The sequence below is a fragment of the Coturnix japonica genome, chromosome 8 (assembly GCF_054131305.1).
Source record: "Coturnix japonica strain WE chromosome 8, WE-NBRP24, whole genome shotgun sequence".
In the NCBI taxonomy this organism is placed as follows: Eukaryota; Metazoa; Chordata; class Aves; order Galliformes; family Phasianidae; genus Coturnix; species Coturnix japonica.
The window spans coordinates 9,766,986-9,789,582 of NC_140670.1; the positions used below are offsets into that span (position 1 = coordinate 9,766,986).

Below are 22,597 nucleotides of genomic sequence, written 5' to 3' on the forward strand. Positions count from 1 at the left end.
AATCCAGACATTTCATAGAATCATAGAATCACCAAGGTTGGAAAAGACCTAAAAGATCATCCAGTCCAACCGTTCATTTCCTGCAAGTTAAACAGAAGGCCAACTGGTACTTCTCTACTTTCCCAGACTTATGCAGAACAATAATGCAACTGTGGCTAAAATAACACTGAAAATAAATGCTGGCATAAGAAGACACAGTAGTAATTAAATCCTTTATTCCAGCATGGTAGTAGAATGGGAATTGAAAAGTACTGTATTTGCAGCAACTTACCTATCAATGCACCTTTATGTCAGTCCTGCAATTTCTTTCTTTGCTCTGCACTGGGAAAGGCAGATTCTTCTGTCTGCACTACACTCCAGTCAATGCTTCTACAAAGAGCTACACTCTTGATCTCCTATTGTGATTTCCTTATCTAGGTCATCTTTTTCAGTCCAAGCCCCTTCTGCTTTTAGCAACATTACAAAATAAATAAAACTATTATTTAGCATGCTTCACTCTGAGAAGCACCCATTCATTTCTTTCTTTTTGTTGCTCTTTCTTTGTTTTGCCATTTGAGACCAATAACAGAATCATACATTTGGGTCTGAAAAAAAAAAGCAAAACTGAGTCTTGTGATAATTTCACGGAACATCATGAAAACTCTCTGGTGTATTCTAGACCTTGGGTGCCATGGCTGTGCAACAAAGATTCTGGTCAGTGGGCCACCAGAGACACTGAGGCTTTGTGATGGCAGATGACCATCACCCTGCCTCTCCCTTCTCTTTGGCCACTTTGAAGTGGCATCATGCCTGGATAGCACCTGGAAGAGCCAATAGTCACACCCCAGAGAGTGTGTACCTCACCTCTTCATGCCAGTTCTGACCCTGGCATACTGTGTCACTGCATAACAAAAAAAACCCATGCACTTGTATTACTGTGGTGACAAAATTCTGGTAATATTAAAATACAGAGGGAGTATTTTATTGATACCTTAACATTTTTTCAGAGGAGCTATACCATGCAGTCACCCTGTATATATGCGTGTGTGTGTAATTTGTATATATTAAAAAATATGAAATATATATACAGATATATAGAATACATTTAAGTACTCTTTAAAATCCCCCAATAAAATAATAATATAGCAACAACTAGGTTTGAGAAGCACTATGAAGTCATTTTCATCTTTGATCACAACTGTCTTTCTATAGTAATTTATTAAAAATAGATAAGAATGTAACAAATTAGTGGGTTGCATGGTGTATGTAGCTGATCTGAATAAATATGAAGATGTCATTACTGAGTGGATGTCATCCATGGAGCTCAATTAACTGTACTTTGTTTAGTTATAGCTGAAAATTTTTATACGTGTTGAAGCGAGTTCCCTCAGTTAGCTATCCAACAGTCACCTTTTCCTTGTGCTATGAGAAATATCTGCATATGCCTCCCTGATTATCACATCCATACACACAGATATTACCAGTACAATGTAAGGTACTATTGCCCCACCACACATGAATTCTGGTATCTTAAGCAAGCATGCTTAAGATAGGTAAGAATGCTTTCTTCCTCTCACTACCTTTTTGGTTTTGAGTTTCTAAGATCAGCAGATCTTATTAATAGTCATGGGCTTTAATTTGGATGCATATCTTTTTAATCACCCATTAACAATTCTGACTACACAAAAGGTTGGCTATTTGCTTCATCACTCTCCTATTTTCCCTGTCACAAACAGAAATTATCCAGAGGTTTTAACGTGCATAATGTTACCATAAGAAGCTATCCAACAGGATGGTTCTGTGCTTTAGTCATTTTATTTAAATCCAAGCCTTTCTTTAAGTGGAAACTGCTTGATTTTGAACAGATAACATTTAAATATGTAAATATACATTTTAATAAACATAGTTTGCAGTCTGACCTGTACTGTGCAATGCAAAATGAGATTTTAAATCTCATCCTTTACAGGAGGGCCCATGACACTCCTGTGGGTACCAAGAACTTGTCTGCATAAGAGGTACTTCAGGTTGTCTCCTGTGTGAGCTGAAAGAGTAAACATGGAGGTGTTTGGCTACATGGAGTGTGCTTCAGACATAACAGTGCTACCATTCTAGGTCTGTAGCATCTGAAAGCACAGAGGTGAATTATGGCTGAGTCAGTCAGAGTTCTCTCTGAGGGCTCCCACTGCAGAGTGGCCCATCTGCTTCCCACTCTCATAAGCCATGTGTTGAATTTTCAAGAAGAGCTGTAACATGGTTGAGGAAAAGCAAGTGTTATAGCCCAGAAGCAGAAAAAAAAGGCATCTGAAGGTTATTAATGAATGAAAATATGAATGTAAGCATTACTCTAGTGCCGACATGTAACGCTGCCACTTAAATAAGTCAATTCTGTCTACTAAAATCACCTTGCTATGCTGCAACTTTTAAAAATGGAAATACACATTCATTTGATTCTTCAAAGTTTATCTTTCTAGTTCTCTGGTGGAGAAAACAAATTAATCATTTTGAAAATAATGTTGTAACCTACGTCTGTTTTCTCTTAACCTTTCTCTTCCAGACTATTTCCTTATGTGTCTTGCAGGAAGGTTATACCAATAAAATCCAAGTTAATCTCAGGAGGTAGAGGTTAAAAAGTCAATCAGAGAATTTAAAATGGCTGTTTTACGTCTACAATGCTGTAAGTTGGTAAGTACATTTATTTCCCTTGTTCAACTCTGTACTTTTAAAGAAATAAATAAAATTAAGCACAGACCTTATCTTTTGATTGTATAGAAGCCCACAGGCAGGGTGTTGAAAGAAACATGTTATTGTTTTCCAAAGGTATTCCATGTCATAACATCACGCTAAACTGTCAGAGCTGAGATGGCTGCTGGGAAGCTGCACTTCTTCCCACATGGTTTCCAGGAGTAAAGGAGGTGACATACCTATGACCTTACTTCCAGCGGTACCGCCATTTCCGCAGCATGGTTAGAAGGCAGTTCTCTCTCTCTTGGCTTGTCTGTGGTCCTGCACAACTACTCTGCATAATCCACTACTATTAATTAGCCAAACTACATGCATCCTCTGTACGAGGTACAAAGACTGTCCTAAGTCACCATTTCTGCATCTGCAGGAGCAGATCCTGCTGGCAATTTACAGCTGTCTTCTGTATATCTGATTCTGACATTGACATTTAGAAAAGACAGGCATGAAGTGGTATAGTATCCACAATGCACATTATAAAATCAACATCAGTTACTAAGCCTGGAGAAGTAGCAAAATCAGAATTATCAATATCAAAATGCTGACAAATAAACCAGCCATGATAGGCTGCAGAACAGCAATTGAAGAAAATAAAATTCATCTTTCAGAAGTAGCTCAATTAGTAGAATCATATTCTAGAATTTAAATTAATACTGTTCTTGCATTGTTTGGGGTTTTTTTTTTTACTAATGCTTTCATTGTTGCAAAATCAAACAAACAGCAGGAGATAAAAGTAACACACTTTGCAGTAAAAAATAATGTACTCATCAAAAATTTATGTTTTGTGCTATAAATGCACCTAGCACATCTGCTGTGTCGCTGTGACAGATGTTTATTAATATGGATCTTCAATCATATTCCTTGATTGCTAATGGTTCAGTAATTCATCTTCTAAATACTGTCCAAGTTTTTGATTATATGTTGAACCAATTACCAAAATATTTCCATATAATCTGCGCATCTCCACAGCCTCAGAAATGCACTATTAATTTTCAGTTTTGTATCAAAATGAATGTCAAGTTCCATCACAGCAATTCCTACAAGGAGTGCTGTTTATATGCATGCTGTATGAAAAGACTTGAACAAACAACTTCTAAAAGATAAAAATGTGTTCTGTTATGGGAGTGATCTCTTGAGCGAATATGTTCTGTGGTAAGGCTGGTGACCACTGAACAGATAACTGAGCTCAGTTCTTTCAGTTGTCCTCAGGAAGACCAATTCCTAAATATCACTTCCTCATGCTCTAGCAAAACTGACCTTTGTATGCCTTGCTACGTGCAACTTGAGGACTACACTAGAATTCCATTGAAAAAGCACCCAGCTTCAAAGCACCATGTAAAGTAATCTCAGATTTTCAGAATAAATGCACAATGAATAAAAAGCTTCAGAAACAGACTATTTTTTATGTACTCTTCCTCTATAAATTTGATACTCACACTTTTCCTGCTTGTAAAGATATGTCAGCAAACAAACTCTCATTTGTACTGTTGATGACTTTCATATTCATAAAAGACTACAGCACTGAAGGAAAAGGTTTGGGATGTTCCCATCCTCCCAAGTCTCTTGCTTTTGAGATGAGCCCTCCTCATTGCTCAGAAATACTTGTGCTAACAATGTAGCATACTACCTGTGTAAATAAAATCTTTCTGCTGTCTGCTTGAAGCACTCCAGTATCAGGAGACAAGATCCAAAATACAATAGAACTGGAATAAAGATCAAGATATTTAAAATAATAAATCCACAGTTCTTTATGTTTGCTTTATGGTTTCTAAGCCTTCAGGGTCACATTTTCAGGATTTGCTCAATGGCCATGAAACCTATTTTAAAATGACTGGAGGAGAATTTCACCTACAATAACATAACACAAGTGCCAAGATATTAAATAAAATACATCAAAAGATTTCTAGTAAAATTGTGAGTTGTCAGCACTGGCTATTGGAGCCTAAGAAGACAGCAGAAGGCCTTAAACCCTATGCTACTTATCAAACATCAGTGAGAAAGCTCTCTTGAACCCACATGGAAGTGAGAGATAAGTGGCAGGATGAGAGAAAGACACTAGTTGGTCACTGGCAAGAATCTGTCACTGGTGCTATTCCACTATAAAAACCTCAAAGGACTACATTAAGTCCAAAATATGACCTGTTTTTAACTCTTTATAAAATATATATATACAATTATTATTAATTTTATCAATTATTAATTAATTAAAATAACTAATAAGAAAAGTTATTTTGAGCAAAGGATTACCATTTGTCTAGTAATTACCACAGGCCCATATACTATTAGAGGAGGCTTCTCCACCCTTACTGCGATGCAGCTATGCTGCAGTTTTGCATAGGTGATGCAGCCAATGGAAAAATACAGCTGGTAAAACCCGTGAACAGACCTGATAATGAACTACTGCTGAATGCTAAACAGAAACCCAAGGCATCAGTATAAAAGGTCAACTACTTTCTTACTTTTGATACTAGCTTATACAGCTTCCCTTTAGCCTTAGGTAAAGATGGTGAGACAGACCCATTTCTGGACAGCAAGAAAACTGGTGACAAAGTCATCAAGGTGGATGTGGGATGCTGTTCTGAATGGTGAAAAGCAAGGACTACGTTCCTCTGCTTCCTCTGACACAGCACTGATCTATGTGCAAGTAACCCAGAATACCATGCACTGGGTGGTAAGCACCCATGACAGTGTACTCACAATGTCACCTTCCCCTCAGAAAAACTAATAAACCAGGGTATAAGCCCTATTATTTACCACTCACGTAGGAAGAAGGACATGCAGTCTGTGTCCTTGCAACAGTGAACAATAGTAAGTCACCAATCCTTATGATTTAAGAATGATTTTCCTCCCACCTACAAAACCTAATCAGGCAGTGAAGTTCGAGCTGCATAAGAAACATTTACTGCAGAGAATGTGAAGATGAAAATGTGTTTAGCTCCCTTAAAGGAGGAGTATTAGACTTTGTTCCATCTTTGTTCTTTACAGAAAGGGCATCTTTCTTTACAACTTTGAGACACTGAGTGCAACAAAACCTAACATGGCCTCCCTTTCAATTGGCTGTAGCTGATAATGCACAGCTAAGATATACTGGAGCTATTTAAACTGCCTTTTAATCACAGCATGGGATACAACTCCTTACCCCTAACGCGAGTCGTCAGCCCCTATCCAATTGCCCCATGGAAAGCATTCTTTTTAGGGCAGGCAGTTACTTCTAAGTCCTATTTCATTGCTCTGTATCTTGAATACATTTCCTTTTGATACACTCTCACTGTTCAGTCTGTTTCACTGCCAGTGATGTACATAAAAAGGAAAAAATCAATACAGAACAAATTGTTTAAAATAGGTAGCTATACTCTACATTGGTCAGACTTCATAAACCATCTGCTGCTCTTCACAGCCATCTGTAAGATTTCCTCATATTTCCTCATCTCATGGAATTGAATTTCTCCTTCCCCAAATAATCATCAAATTGTGACACTCAGGAAGTTATCCAAGGATCCCATTTTACAGGTTTTTGCTATATTTATTTTGCTCCTCAGTATGCTGAATACATGTGAACCTTCCATTAATCTAATGACAACCTCAATGACAACCTTAGCTTCATTTAAGGGAGTAAATCAGGCGCAGTTGTAGGGATGATCTCAATAATAACAAAATAAATATAACTAGGACAGGTACCTTCAAACAACAGCTTTTCAATTATCTTACCATGGAAGGAAGATGTTCCCCTGAGCTTTGAGATGCCTTCCACTAATTCTTACCTGTGCAGATTATACCTATGTTATGTGTTCCCTCTGCCATTTTAGGTGACAAAGAACTACTGGATGTGTTTGCTCTACTATTGGTTGATATTAAGGGGGGGGCGGAACTCAGATGATCCTAACAATTCAGAATTGAGACAAATATCCAAAAATACGTTCAACTTAAGCTTGTAATCAATGATGGAGATCCCAGATGTAGAGTTTTCTACCTTCCATATCTTCTACACACCTAGGTAAACAACCCAGATACAATCTGTCAGTAAAGAATTAATGACATTGTTCTTGTTGGGTGTCTGCTTAAATGAGACTACAGTTACATGACTTGGATAATCCCAAATGCTTGTTAAAATATTTACTCAGTCTGAAGTCACATATCCTCTTTATCTCCAGATACTGACCTTCAAGCAGTCAACTGGCTCACATAATACTGTAAACACAGCCTCAGTGGAACACCAACTGGTGGCCATCTAGTTCACAAAAACTCTAGCACTACAATCCAGTCCATTCGAAAGCAATCATCATTTCTCATTTAACCTTCTTTCAAGCAAACTGGATGGTATGTCCCTACACAAAACACAGGACATGACAACAAAAATGCCACCTTTACACTAAGAGCTGAAACCTTCTCTCAGCAAGCATCAGAGCAGTCAGGAGCGTGGGCTAGCAGCTTGGCATGGACATACCTTCAGCCCTGAAGTGTGAAGTGCCAAGAGTTCAGTGGGACGCAGAAGCATAGCAATCCACTGCCCTTCACAAATAGCTGCAGTACATAAGAATCGAAATATACTATGAAAACAAATGCCACTATCAGGATCATTTTAAAGACAAAAAATTGTAACCCCAAGGGTACCAAAACAGCATCCTCTGAAGGCACTGAACAGAGAATGTATTTAAACATGCTGAATGCTGTTGAAGAAAAAAAGTGTCAAAACTACCACTAGGCTAGGAATATGTGTTAACCTCAAAGGTCCTGGTTTAACTGAAAGAAAGTTGTGACAGAATCCAGTCCTATTTTTAGAAGAAAAACACAGCAATTGAATACTGTTTCTGCTGTTCAGCTTGCTCCCAAGGTGAGCATTTCTGAATAGCGTTTCTCACAAGTACACACATTAAAAAAGAAAATAAACTACAACAGTACTAAGATAAAATGAAGCATACAGAAAATACAGTAAGGATGGGTGTCGTCCTCAGTTTCTGGAAAGAAGTGTATTTTACTGATGGCTAAACCCTCATCCTGGGTTTGATTCTTCACCATTAAAAAAATCAGCTGTTTGTCATGGACTGATTGTGCAGAAGAAAGTAAACTTTTGGTACAGTGAAGAGGACAGATTATATAGCTGAATTGGTTTTATGAAGCTGAAGGCTTTATCTCACTGAAATAAGGAAGGTTTCATCTGCACACCAATGAGTGTGACTTTAGTGCTGTCCAACAAACAGTCTGTAACCCATTTCGGGGAAGAGGGAAAAATAATAGTAAAACAATTGTTGGGAAAGGCGAGGTTCAGATATTGAATGTTCTAACCATATTTTCTCCCTTCACCCTACAAATTATTTCTAAGACAATATACAACCAAATCCAGGCACACAATTTGGAGAAGCTCTATCTGATTTGGTTACAGAGCTGGGTACTCCTATAAAATTTGCTTTTTAGGGTAAGCACATTGGAAAATGTGACTTGTTCCTTCAAAGATGTTTAAAACTCTTATAGAGATACCCTGAAAAACATTTTAAAAGTTCAAGTCCTTTCTACCTGACACTGTCTTTAATCAAAATATGAACACCTGAATATTTGCATGATTGCCACCTCACTAAAATCAAAGCAGCTGTCTAGAGTTGTCTAGATTTATCACTTCCTGTTAAACAACAAGTAAACCTGTGAAACATGGCTGGCATTGCGAAGTCTATACAGTTTCAACAGCATTCCCTTTTACTTTATCAAATAACATCTCACCAATCTGTTTGTTTTCCACTGAACAATGTGCAACTACTATTGATCCTCTTAGTTTGAACAGCCAGTGTTGGTTTTTATCTACCCACAGAGGGTAATATCTGTACTGTCAATTTCACCAACTCTGCTTTGACACTTAAACTCTATGCTTGTATTTCATCAACAGCAGACAGATCAACAGTACAGTAACTGCATAAATCATCCCTTTTCATCCTTGGACAATAAGCAGACAAAGGAAATGCAGGTATACATCATACTCTGGATAAGACTGATCTCTTGTAGGAGTGGGCAGAACTTTCCATTGAATCAGCAATGAGTATAGCAAAAATGAGAAAGTAATATTTTATGTCAACTTTGCGGTCGACATTAATTCAGTGATGTGCTTATGCTTCCAGTGATGGGGTTGGTAATAGCAGAAGTTTTTCTTTATTTCTTGGAAACCTTCCAAAAGTGTAGCTTCTAATTTCTGCTGATTAATTCAGAAAGAACCTGAACATATGGTGTTATAGCAAGAAATATATACAGCACGTGCAAAATATAGCAAATAAGTTCCATAAAAATAGGTCTACATTGTATAGGAGAAAAGTTAGGAGAGATGCTCTGTCTTTTTTAATGACTACTACTGTATTTCTCAAAGAGATTTTGCCTGGCATTTTTATCAAACAACAGCTTGAGCAAAATAAACAGACAAGCAAGTCTTGCATCATGCCATGGAAGTACAAAAGACAAGCTTGATGATGTGCCAACTGGATAATGTTACACAAAAACCGTCACAGCCCTGAACATTACAATAAGAACAACAAACTAATGTGTCAGTGATCATGACATCATTTCCAGTTTGGATACTGCCTGATCCAACAGTTTGGACACAGAAAAGGAAAAGGGGAGAAAAAGCACTTCTCAACTGCAGTGTCATGGTTCTGATTGCACAGTTTCAGCTGGGGCCTCCTCCATAACCTACTGGCTCAGAAGCTCTATTAAAGCTCTGGCTTACACTCCTATCTATCACCTTTGTCCCTGACTTGATCTGAGTTACTGATCTCCAGCAGTATTTCCAGTTTTAAACCCAGAGAGATGTTGGACCTACCTTGCTAGTAGCCTGTCTTCTTGTTGTGCTCTGACCACTTCTTTAGTTCTTAGATGGACCTTAAACCTGCCTCACTACTTGACTAGGATCACTGATGGATCATGCTAGGAGCACCCTGTGCTGCCTGCTACTTTCAGATGCTGTATGACTATGCTGTGGATCAGTGGAAGCTCTGCAGTTGCTGGCACTAACCTCAGGTCCAGGCTTTTCTTAGGAAGCAGATGGCTGTCTGGCCTGTGTCCTAATAACTTCAGGATATAATCCTTGCTGCCTCAAGTAGAAGGTAGAAGATGACCATTGCTGGAAAATGAGCAGAACCAGTCAGATTGCTGGCTAAATCCAATGAAGCCTGTTACAGCAGATAGCTATAAAGCTTGATATGCTGGGTGCCTGGCACATTTGGGGTGCTCTACTCCCCCTTGTTAGAGAGCTAATGCTGCCTCTATCCATCCCTGCTAAACGGTGAATGCCCACAGAGTGTGAGGGAGCACTACATTCAGCCTTGTGCTTGGATTAATGCTGCTCATACAGATGTAGTCCTTTGGTCTGTGACCCACAGAGAGATCTGTCCTGCCACAGGCTTCCTCAGTAAGAAAACTAGCTTGGAGGGTGTTAAATTACTGTCTAAACCACTGTAGCTTTGGACTTATGCCTCTGCTGGCAGGACCTAACACTCAGCAGTCCTGAACTCACTTTGCTATTTGAGTCTAGCAGTTCTTAAAGCTGAAGCTGTATTACGCTGTTATGTATTCTGTCTTTATTGTTCATCTTATTCTAGTTCTGGGTGGATTTTACAAAGATGAGTACACAGACAAATATATCTGCCTTACTCATTATTTTATGTTACATTTTGCTATGTTATACTTGGAGATACTCAGAGATTTACTATTAGAATTTTGCTTCGTCCTGTGCTTGCTATTTGTTTACTTATACAGGAGGTATAACCTTAACATGCCAGCAAAAACTGTAGATTTGTACTACATAGAAACACCAAGTTTTATAGATCTAAGATCAGATGAAGGGGGAAGTTATTTACACTAAACAGTGAAATATTGCAGTGTTGCCCTGAGAGGCTGAAAAATATGGAATCTCCAGTCTCAGGAATTTTCAGCCTTGACTGGACATTACTCTGAGCAAGCTGATCTAATAGTTTGTTATGAAGGGGCTGGACTGAATGGCTACCACAATTTCCTTCTGACCCTGTTTTTTCTATCAGTTGGTAGGAACAAATGCACAATAGGTTAAGATTGGGCTGCTCAATAGGAAGGAAGCCCAGGTAATTAACATACTTGCCACTGTCCACCTCTCAATGACATGGACTGTTTCCATGAAGGGTATGAGGGTGAATAAGGAGCTTTTCAGTAGAGTATAGAAAGAACCTGTTAAAAAAGAAATCTAGCAGGTGGCAAAGGAATATGCCAGTATTATGAATGTTATGAGCTGACTGGAAACAGAAGCAGTAGGAGAGATGGCAGAAAAGGTTTTGACAATGAAGGCAGGTGGCTTTTTGCAGCAGAGGTGAGAATGAAACTGTGTCAGGAGGTTGTGCTTAAAGGAACAATGAGATAACATGAGACAGGAAGGAGACTGCAAAAGAAGCAGAAACATAAAATTTAGACTTAAAACAAAGCCAACATGCACACAAACATGTATATGTGAACTACTCTATTTCCTACTTTGATGTTGACATAGGGCTTTGGTTTGTCCATTTCCTTTACCATCTCTGGTCCAAGTGTGAGCAATGGTAAATTGTTTCCTGAAGACAATTACATGTGGTTTAGCTGCAGCATTATCATGATAACATTGCAGAGGAAAGCAAGCAGTGCTGAATTCATTATTTTGGTCATTAGCTTTTCACTGTATTGGTTTAAGTGTTTAACATGCTTTGTTAGTCTGAAAAACAGCGAAGATTACATTTGGCATTCTCATCTAACCTCCTCGTTAGCTGCATACTCTATTTGGCACTTGCTTGTTTCACAGTTTGAAAGCAAATTCTGACTATAATTTCTAACAGTATATAAAAATAGATTATATCTCAATACTTTCCCATGTTTATCTAATACCTCTACTATTGATGTTAATAATGCATGCTACTGAAAAAATAAATCTGTTCAACTTGGAGGAAACTTGGATATCGAAACATTTTGACTACAGACCGTGATTGTGTGCTTTCCCATCCTCTCAGCCTGACCCTAATTTCCCATATCCGTGCTCAAGCAATCAGTACCAGAGGTGGCCATCATGGCTTTGTCTGACATAAGCAGACAAGGAGCAGCGTCAAGGTCATGGTCCCGTCATGATAACATTAAGCTCAAAGTGGATTTGGAAGAGCATGATAACACAGTAGCCTAAAGGGTAACTTTGGCTGTGTGGCCACCTAACCACAGTGATGGTCAGTGTTATACTTGAGCCTAATTTGGATGAAACGGACAACTGCAGTCTGTAAGCAGACATGACTGAATGAATTACCTTACCGAGTACATAAGGATAAAATGTGGAGACAAACAGCCGCTTGAGCTCTACTGCACAATACAATCTCCTCTCAAGTAGGGACAACATTGAGATTACACCTCCTGTAGAGATCCCAGGCATTTTGATGTCAAGAGATTACTTGCCACTACAGATATTTGGTAAGAGACTAAGCTTTGTAAGCTTTTCTAAGATTACGGCTTTAATTGTGCACATATAACCTATTAGATATAACCCACTGACCAAGTAAGGGACTAGCAGTGGGTTCAGTTACACCTCGACTCCTTGCCTCCTTGGTTCAAGGAAGTTAGAAAGCAAGGGAGACTACTCTGAACCTTGTGAAAACCCCTAAACAACAAAATTCCTGCAATGGCACCAGCCTCTCAGCCATGTATTTATCAAATGGATCTTCCTCCTCCTCTCAGTATCTCTCCCTGACACTGAACACAGGAGAACACCACCTCTACTCTTTCACCATGCACTAAACACCCCAATACACTGAAGCTCCATTTGATAGCCCCAAGGCTTCTCTCAGCAACTTTATCACTGCCAGAAGGAACCATCAGTAAAGGGTAATAATCAGAGGGGTGAATGAGGCCAGAAAGTCTTCTGGTAATGTCCCTGACATGTATCACTGCTACACTCCTAAAACTGAAGTGAGTAATACCTCTATGACAATAATGCAGCAAAACTGTATGCTTAAAGAAAAAAACATGAACCCAAACAACTTCATTCCACAAGCTGATAGTCAAACTAAAGTGAAGTTGTGTAAAACAAAACAAAAAAATTAGACGTTTTCCTCAGGAATTCTATCAAAAATGTTACTGTCAGAAGATGAGTGTCTAGTTCTTCAAAAAATCAGTACCTTTAAGAATTATATTAGGCCTTCAAAAAAAAAAAACAAAAAAACGAGGCCACTGCTATTTTTAATTGAATACTTGCTAGCATACATCCTCAGGAAAAACCGAAACTCTTTACAATTAACTGATCTGCAAGACCACTGAAAGAAGTATCACGTGAGTTATCACACTCTAGATAAATATCATATGAATGAAGTCACAATACCATGCACAGAATTTGCTCAGTCAAAATCTTTTGAGATGGAGAAGGATGACAGATACAGGATTTTTGCCTTCAAAATGCTCTGTTAGTTGTGAAAGCTGGATTTAAATACGTTTTAGATGCTCTCACATTCAGGAGGAATGAGCAATACCAGCTGATTCTGCATTATGTGGTATAATTTAACTTGACACATCTTGACACTTCATCACATATCTGAAGGACCATGTTTCTACTGGAGGGGAACAACTGCCTGAGGCTACTCCTTAGTATACATGCAGTTCTGGCAGGACAGTCAGTTAATCCTGCATGTACTGCAAAATCTTAGCAATACAATTGCACAAACTGGAGTAGCTTAAATAGTAACTAGTTCTAACAGTAAAACATTATGTGTTTTATACACTATGTTGTACCAAGTAAATCCTAGCGATTCTGTTCATCGAAACAAATATGATAAACCAGATGCAAGAATGTACACACATCTAAATTATTCTTGCCTTAAAAATTAATTTGTCTTAAAACATATTTTTATGTAACTAGGTCTAGTCAGTTAACTTCAAGATAGGAAGCAGAGATATTCACCAACTTTTCCACATAGATGGATTAGACAAAGTAACATCATAATATCCTGCTGGGACAAAATTTATTCTGAGAAAAAAAAAAAAAAAATCCTTCCAACTTTAGCTAATTTTTGTTTAAATGACTATGTTTAAAATAAAAGTTTGTTGTTTTATCTTCTTACAGTGCAAATGTTGAGTGTGTGGACTTTTAAAAGCATCCCAAAATGCTACAAATATTCTGATACGAGCAATGGAGGGAGAGGGGGAGAATTTTTTATACATCACAAAACTGAACTGCACATGTAACAGCATTCAGTTTGTTCAGGGCTTTCAGGAATATAGGTATTATTATGATATTAGTAAAATATTAATGATAATAAATATATAATGCCACATTTTATGGCAGTGACTGGGTGGTGAACCAGGGAGAATAGGAATGTAATGCTTTTTCTGTAGACACATGGTCTCTTCAACCCCCATTAGGTTCAGAACTGGCATTTTGCCCTCTTCTTATATCCCCTCTTCTTCTTTCCCAATCAAAGATGAGCAGAGAAATCAGCTGAACTAAGGCTCAGGACTGTGGTTGTTATCAGATACAGAGATTCACTAGATTTCACAGCTGCACTTGGTGCCTAAACGAAGACTACTACCAAGAGAAAACGTCAGGGTATGTTGCAGCCTGTGAGTACTACCCGTATTAAGAGAACTGGATGATTTTGCTGGATTTATTTTTCCAAGATACATTCATTTCCTGTGTTTTGCTATTTTTACTATTTTTCTAACACTAACGTTGATATTGGCGTCATTTTTTAAAATGAGCATCAAGTGCCAAGAGTAAATGAAACGTTTTCTGAAAAGCTGAGAGCTGCACTTAAAATAAAATAAGGATTCTTCATACTGTGCACTTTGAGTCTCAGCAGACCTACAAAACATATAGGGGTAAAACTGCAGACTATTGCTTACTAAATATATATAAAAAAAAAAACCCAAAAACAAACAAACAAAAAAAAACCAGACTGTGAGACAGACTTTATGCAGGCAGTATAAATCCTGAATTGACCAGGTAGTCCATCCCAAGCCCTTATTACACGCTGGCTAATAGCCTAGACAGAAGCCCTTTACCAGTGACAGTTTCTCTCAATGCACCCATAAAAAAAAATCTTGGGCATGGTGGCAATCTCTGTCTTATACATGCAAAACTTATCACCCAGTTCTATTTTCCCCATCAGCAAAGCTTGATAATGAATACTCCTAGCAGCAGCAGCGATTTTTGCTTGTACTTTTTTAGCCAAGTTGAACAGAAATTGAATTATTTTCACCCAAATACAATTAAAACTATTACAGAAGATAAGGCAATTTCTGGCTATTCATCTTTACAAAAGGCACAATGAAAGGACAGTAGAGTCATATTGACAGTACAGTGCAATGGACCTATGTGATTCAATACATTTTCCCCACCAAATTTAAAGCTATAACTTCTTTTCAAGCTCAGATTCTTTTCATCTGTGAATGTTCATGCTTTTTTTACATGAATTTGAAGGAAAATGTAATGTGAAAGGACACAAGGAAAAAAAAATGCCCATTACACATGTACACAAAGATGTTGATATAGGTCAGCATTTGTCTTTTCACCCTTGCCTTCTGTTTACAAGTCACTCGGTTTACTTATACTGAGAGAAAAAGGTGTATTTTAGACTCTGGATCTAAGCCTATTTATTAGCAGTACATTCTGTTTCTATAAAATACAGCTTTGAAAAATAGTAACTTGAAAGATCTTATGATATCTTTGAATCAACTGCTTAGTAAGCTTTTACAAGCCTTTTTTAAGACAACTCCATGTCAAGTAAGCTCTTTAGAATTTTCTTCCATTAAATTGCATTTTCTTTAATGTCACTTCCTCATAAGTTCTCCTTTGTCTGAGGTAAAACAACTGATTCACAGGCCAAGATTTTAACGGAAAGCACTGCACAGACTCTTCCCAGATAGATCCCACATCCCAACCTCCCTTTAAAGTCTGCCTCTTCAGGTGCCAGTTCCAGTCTATTCCCTTTCATTTAGATAAGACTTGTCAATATAATGAAACAATGTCATGTATTCTGAAGTCTAAGTGGTGCATTTATTTGTTTATATAGAAGCTTTCCAGGAATTGTGTACCCTTCCATGTTTGCTTAAAAGCTTTATCCCTGAGCTATTTTTAATCCAATGAAAGAAAACTCATTCACTGTAGAGAAAGAAGCTATTCCTTTAAAACAATATATTCCCACACAGCTGTCTCCACTGAAAAAGTGGAAGCTCACAACCAGAACAAATGACTCCTGCTTTCTAACTGGTATCCACATGCTCTGGGATGTTCTCATGTTAATGGCCCTTATGCAGCTATGGCATTTCAGATATCCCAGACCTAAGAACACAAAAGGGCTTAGGTGAAACTAAATGAAAATTGTGGAATTTAACCAAGTCATCAGCCATTGTTACATCACACACTGCACTGTAAGATAGTAGCAGACTCTGTACACCAAGAGAATTCAAAAGGGGATCTAGAAAAAGAAACCCTAAATGCTAATCATGAAATCATCTAAGATGGCCAACAGGAAAAACTATGAACAAAAGAATTCATTATAACTCACCCAGGAAACAGAATCCTTACAAAAACTGAAGCACGGACTGCACTCATTAGACACAAATTAAAAATGAATGCATTTGAAGGAAAACAGAAATCCATTTTAGGTAATATTTGACACAAACACTGAAAGTCACTACCTACCAGAGTAAATTCTGATGTAATAAAAACAAAACGTCATAATCTTTTATGTCTTCTGTGCCTAAGACCTTGAAATTACAGCTTGGAGTGCTCAGTCCCTAAGACACTCTACTGCTTTCTGTGGCCTCAGCAGCCCTCATTCCTGGATTTTCAAAGAGGTAAGAAAGTCAGCTGTGCTCCTTGGTGTCATCAGCCACCTTTCACTCAGTAATTAGAGGAGAAGATCAACACCAATTCACCTGTTCTTTGGCTACATAAAAGCCTTCACTTTATAACACTGCCTGGCATCATTAAAGAATAAACAATAGGAGAAATGATTTCAAAACATCCAAGGACATACTCACATAGAGCATTCTAAAGGTGTTATGTGAAGGACAAATGTAAATAAATAGCTCAGAAAGTAATCCCTCCTATTTATTTCCATGTAAACTACAGAAGACCCAAAGAACACAACACTATTTGATAGAGCAAATTCTTTGCTCTTTTTCAACATAGTCACTACCATGAGCTATGCATTTTCACCAGTGATGAGCAAGAGTCTGCATGTTCTGCTCATCAAAATCTGCACCAGTGGAGTTGACCCGCTGTCACCACTGCTGAAATGCACCACTCACTGCCTCACTGTGCTCGCATCCACTGGTTGGCCTCCATAAATGTTCACTGAGCAACAGTACTGAACATCAGTAGATGCAACACACCTTTGCTTTGTACTCACTTCCATGTCAGATGCCACTTCTCAGGCTGCCCTTCTGCTGCCATCACACTGCAACAGCATGTAACAGAATACTGGCTAAAAGTTTCGACCTCTACTGCAACACCACCAATGTTACTTAAAACAGAACTGTGTACACTACATAGTAAGGATGCCTTATTTCCTCTTACTAACAGCCCTTGAAAATTAACAGAAATCTTGACAGGATATTTTTACCACCAAGAGCATCAAGCATACGGTACAGGAGAGTTTTATATAAACCTGGTTATCTCAAACTACTGTCTAAACATGTATGAAAATGATTCATGTACTTACTAAAATTAGGAAGAGAACCATCAAAATCCATGTTAAAGTATCACAGAGTTCCCTACTGTAAACTGAAATAAACAGTAAGGTTTCCACTCTCTCTTCCCAAAAGATTTTAATTTTTTCCATAAGTTTTTCTACCAGAGACTCTGCACAGGTCCCAGTGGATTCCCTGACAGTCAGCTGAATAGAAGCTGGTCTTGCACTCAGCACTGTCAGTTAAGCTGTTTTCAAGCTACAGACAAAAAACTAAGAGCATGAACTGGTCCTTTTAACCTCACTTAATCTGAAGCTAATAATTTAAAGAATTAATGAATGAGAGAGACTATGTCAAATGGAAAGTTTGAACTTGTGGCAGAATATTTTCTTTTACAAAGTTCTTGACACAGATTTTATGACCTTAAAGGAATACAAGAATTACAGAGTTCAACACACAATTCTTTAAGTCTCTTTCACATGAAGGGGAATTTGAAAATGTATAGCACAATTAAATTCTGTAAATGTCTTCCCCTGAACAGGCCTTCACCAGATCTCAGTTTTAGTAGCTGTTTCAAGCCCTATGCAACCCTGTTCCTTCACACCTCTGAAGAATCTGTCCAAGAGACTGAGGGTTTTTTTTCCCTATCTTTTATGAAATAACTTATTTATGAGATATGAAGCATCTTGCAAGAATGGTTGCATTTTAAGGCCTTATGTATCAACAACTATTTTATTAATAACAAAGTGAAGAAGAAAAAGCACAACCACACATACAAGAAAGAAATCAAACCAGTATCTGCCTCTGGTGCAATTCATCTGATGATTCCAGAGATAGACTCCACAGCCACAGCCTCTCTCTGCCTGTTCCTGAGCTCTGCCACCCTCACAGTGAAAAAGTTCTTCCACTCGTTCATATGGAAGTTCCTGTGTTGCAGTTAGCACCCATTGTCCTTTGTCCTGTCACTAGGTATCTCTGAGAAGAGTCTGGCCCCATCCTCTCAGCACCCACACTTTAGGCATTTTTAAGCATTTCTAAGACCTTCTCTCAGTCTTCTCTTGTCCAAGACTGTTTCATATGTATAGTTATTGCAGAGCATATACTGTCAGCAAAAAGAAATACTGGCTTTGAAGGCTATCTACCATAGAACATTTTGTTCTTCAAAACTACCCATAGCAGCACAATACAACTTTAATGGAAGGAAAGGCAGGTAATGCTACATAAAATATGCATAACTGAATGTATACTGCCAGACATATGTTCTTTACAGTAGGTTTTATGCGCAACTAAAATATAGTACATGCTTGACAGTATGGTATGGTACAAGCAGAAGGAGTAACAGATGAGACAGAGCTACAACTCAGAATCAAGATGATCTTCTTTTTTTTCTTTCACTGAATGGAGAAGGACAAATGAAGTTCAAAACTTAAAACCTCCATCCAACATTTCAGTGCTACTAGCTAAGTTTGTCAAGCTAATTACATTAGCTTAGCCACTCAACTTTGTGAAGACATTGCCACTGGACATTAAAAAAAATAATAAAAAAAAAAATCACTATTTCCTGTCATAATGATATGACAATAGCCTCCAACATTTATAAAGATTGAAAAGCTTTTTTTTGTTTTTTTTGGTTTTTTTTGCATTGTTACCTTGTAAAGTCAGTCATCTCCATCATAATTACACACATCCTTTTGGCCAAAACAATGATGTCATTGCTGGTATCATCCCATATTTCAATCTCTGCATCAAGCTTACTCTTGACTTTTTTGAAGTCAGCCACTTGCTCAGCTATCTTTTCCTTTTCAGCCTCTGGCAGTTGAGTCATCTTGGCCTGAAACATAAAATAGAATCATTGAATGACTTGGCTTGGAAGGGACCTCTAAGACCATGCTGTAGGCAGGGCTGCACACAAAAAAATGGTACTTGCTTACGTTAAATAATGTTACCTGTCTGTGTCAGAGAGGGGATTTTTGTTGTAATTTTGGGTATTTGTTTTCTTTTGATTGTTGGGTTTTTTCAACTGGATATTAGTAAATACATAACTTAAATATAGAGCAGCCTGAGCACTTCCTAATTTCAGCATCAGTACACAATCAGTGGGTTGAGCTAAATAAGTTAGGTTGGCATAATGCGAACAGCACTGTCCGTGAAACTATTACTACTAATGTAGTAAGAAAAAGAAAATTCTTCCAAACAGCCTGTATAAAATACAACTGACATATTTTCCTTTTTTCTTCAAATGAAGGAGTCTAGGTTTTGTTAACTGTGATATTAGATGCAGGTTACAAACTGCAATAATCTTTCAGGTAGACAAGATTAAAGAAGAAGATCTAGTTGCTCTAAAATGTTCAGATGTGCTTTTCCTCTCTGCTGAGAAGGCTCCTCAGGATAATTTTAAGAACTGGGAAAGATTTCAGACCTGCATTTTCCATCTTCGAGGAAAATGTAGATTAAAGCCCTAGAAAATCAGTACGTGACTAAAGTTATCAAATAATTACCTTGAATGCTAACAGGAAATAACCAATATTCAAATGAAGCCACAGCCAAACTGGGTTCAGGTGGCACACAGCTTTATACTTGGCTGCAGTTCTGGACTGAACTGTTTGCACATATTCCACAAGATAAAACTGTTTCAAGTAAAGGTTTAGTATAGCTACAGAGATACTACATTCCGTGTGCATTTACAGTATGGAATCAGAACATTTACTCTACACTGTAAGCATGTATTCTTTCTATATCTAAGCATTATGCCTTTTCTTGTTGTTTGTAAGTGTTAATATAAGTGTAATACATCAAGACTGACATAACTGCTGAAATGCAGCATGGTGAGAAGAGAAATACTTTCCATAGTACTCTTATTTATGAGCAAGACCATCAGTTTGCTCCAGACAAGGGACAGATACACTTCTTTCAACAGAAACAGGCCAGGAACTCCATAAAAACAAACCAGGCATAACCAGAAACAATACAGATAAGGCAAAAAGGCATCTGATGCATGAGGATTTGACAGGAAAAAATTCAGAGCTTCTCCTACAACACAGAACAAGCTGTTTTTATATTACTGATCTGATAAATTGTGTAAGAGCAGAAATACAAAAAAACTACAGTCTGCAATGAAACCAGTCACTGCTTGGGACTGTGTTACTGCTGGTTTGTTTGTTTTGTTTTTAATTACTATGAATTTTATTTCCATCTGGAAGTTTAAGTTCACATACATGAAATAATTTAAATAAGTCTAATTTCTTATTTCAGGTGGATTCAAACAGAAGTGCAGCTATGGTTCAGCTCACAGTAAACTAAAATGTGTAGTTATGTGGGGGAAATGATTTTAAATTGCAGCATTAATTTAGCTAAAACCAAAAGTTCCCATTGCCAGTCTTCTAACCAGCATCAGCCAAATCTAATTTAATGCAAAACAGCTTCCCTGCATGAGGACTTTCAGGAAGTTCGTGTTCTTCCTTAGCTCTGCAGATACTGATTCAGAAGCTTAAATTCCTAAGTGGCAGTTCCTGTAGGACTGCCTCTCCAGAACAGAGCTTGCCTGCTTCTAAATCACTTGTAATCAAACAGTAAGAACTATGTTCTAAGGGTGTATTCTCTTTGGTATCTCTTCCCAAAACTTAAAAGTCCCAAGAGGTGATTTGAAACAAAGCTCAGGTTTCTCAGTTGACTCACTATAACAAAACCATTAAGGAAATAATTGCTAGAAGTCAGTAAAAGAAAAAAATGAAATCTCCCTAGAAAAGGAAAAGCAGACTTACATCAAGTCTTTGCTTACTATCCTAATGATTCTTAAACAACGTTAGAGTTCATAGGCTGAATCCAATAAGTCACATAGAAATCATCATACCCACAAGTAGGAAAATATTCCAATCACAGGATACAGAGTACTGGATATGAAAGCATGACAACCACATCAAGATTAAGAAAAGGCAGTTCTATTAATTCAAAATACCTTACGTATTTAATGAATAATCTCATATATTTCTTCTGACATTTTAAAGAGTGCTTTGTGCATTCAATTTTTGGTTAAATACAGGCTTTCCTTTATTATCTTTATTAGAAGGACACAGAAAAGTGTGTTATGCAAACAGCTGTGAAACGTTAAATGCAAATCTCATAGTCATTCTCAATCTCATCTAATTCATTCTTTCAGATTTGTATCTGGAACTCAAATAGAAAAATCAGTATTTGAATGTTTACAACCTGGGTTTTCTTTCATTTTTTGCTGCTAGAAATGGTCATCTGGGTCATACTGGCTTTGGTACAGGAGCACTAAACAACTCAGCATGAGTAACTGACTACAGGCAATGAACTTGTGACACAACACTTCCTCTCATGCCCCCTCTCCTGACTCTGACCACTAATTTCTATATGTGTGTGATCCTGGCTACTAGAAGGTCTCTCAGAGGGGCTGAAGAACAACCCCATGGACATCAATTATATATGGAGTAATGCCAGGATGACTGGAGGCTTTCTGCTCTCACTGGCTTTTCTATATACATTTATTCATTTTTCCTCTTCCTCCCAATAAAGCCTTTTCTCAGCAGAATCCCAACTGCCTCAAGTTTTACTATAATTTAAGAAACATTCATCTTTGGGGTATAATTATGTAAATGATTAAATGCATTTCTACAGAAAAGCAAATAAAAAACAGCACATAGATACTTGAAATTGACTGCATTGGTATTCTGTGCAGAAACCATATGTCCCACCAGGCTGGGGGGACCAAGATCTTTTGTTCTGTTCGCTACGGTGTTTTATATCTATCACTTTCTCTATGAAGTGGTCCACCTCTTTTTATAAAGCAACTATTAAGACACTGTAATTACATTGCAAATATTTTGCTGTATAAAACATCATCTTCCAAACTTAAAATTGGAAGATACAGCAGTGACTGAATTACCAGTTATAATCTGTATAACAGGTAATCAGCTTTATATGCAATGCATATGGTTTTCAAGCCATGCCATTTAAGAGGCTTTATTTATGCTTGAATTGCTGTGTCACAAGGTTAATTTTCCCGTTTATATCAATTACTGGAGATTAAAGGCCTCCCAAAGTATGTTGTAATTGCAATCACTAAATTATAAAGTGTAACTGAGTAATTAAATGAATACTTTTCTTGTTTTGTTTTGTTTTTTAAAAAGAGAGAGAGAAAAAAAGACGTAAACCAAACCACATAAAATCAAAACATGGTCACCTCATGGTTATAGGAAGAACTTCCTATGAAAGATAT

At 37.6% G+C, this 22,597-nt stretch overlaps 1 protein-coding gene and 1 long non-coding RNA gene across 6 annotated transcripts in view; one reads left to right on the forward strand and one right to left on the reverse strand.

The window, feature by feature from the left end:
• The window catches only part of LOC107315680 (uncharacterized), a 138,606-nt gene extending 116,698 nt beyond the window's left edge, over positions 1-21,908 (forward strand). Inside the window, exons 6-7 of the long non-coding RNA XR_014948520.1 lie at positions 2,534-2,661; positions 21,594-21,908. This is a non-coding gene — a long non-coding RNA (uncharacterized LOC107315680). The remainder of the gene's footprint in view (positions 1-2,533; positions 2,662-21,593) is intronic.
• The window catches only part of CTNNA3 (catenin alpha 3), a 376,683-nt gene that overhangs the window by 23,148 nt on the left and 330,938 nt on the right, over positions 1-22,597 (reverse strand). For all 5 annotated transcript variants that reach the window (XM_085554028.1, XM_015866262.3, XM_085554027.1 and 2 more), the window contains one exon: positions 19,008-19,189. In XM_085554028.1, coding sequence (XP_085410154.1) covers positions 19,008-19,189 — 182 coding nt within the window. The remainder of the gene's footprint in view (positions 1-19,007; positions 19,190-22,597) is intronic.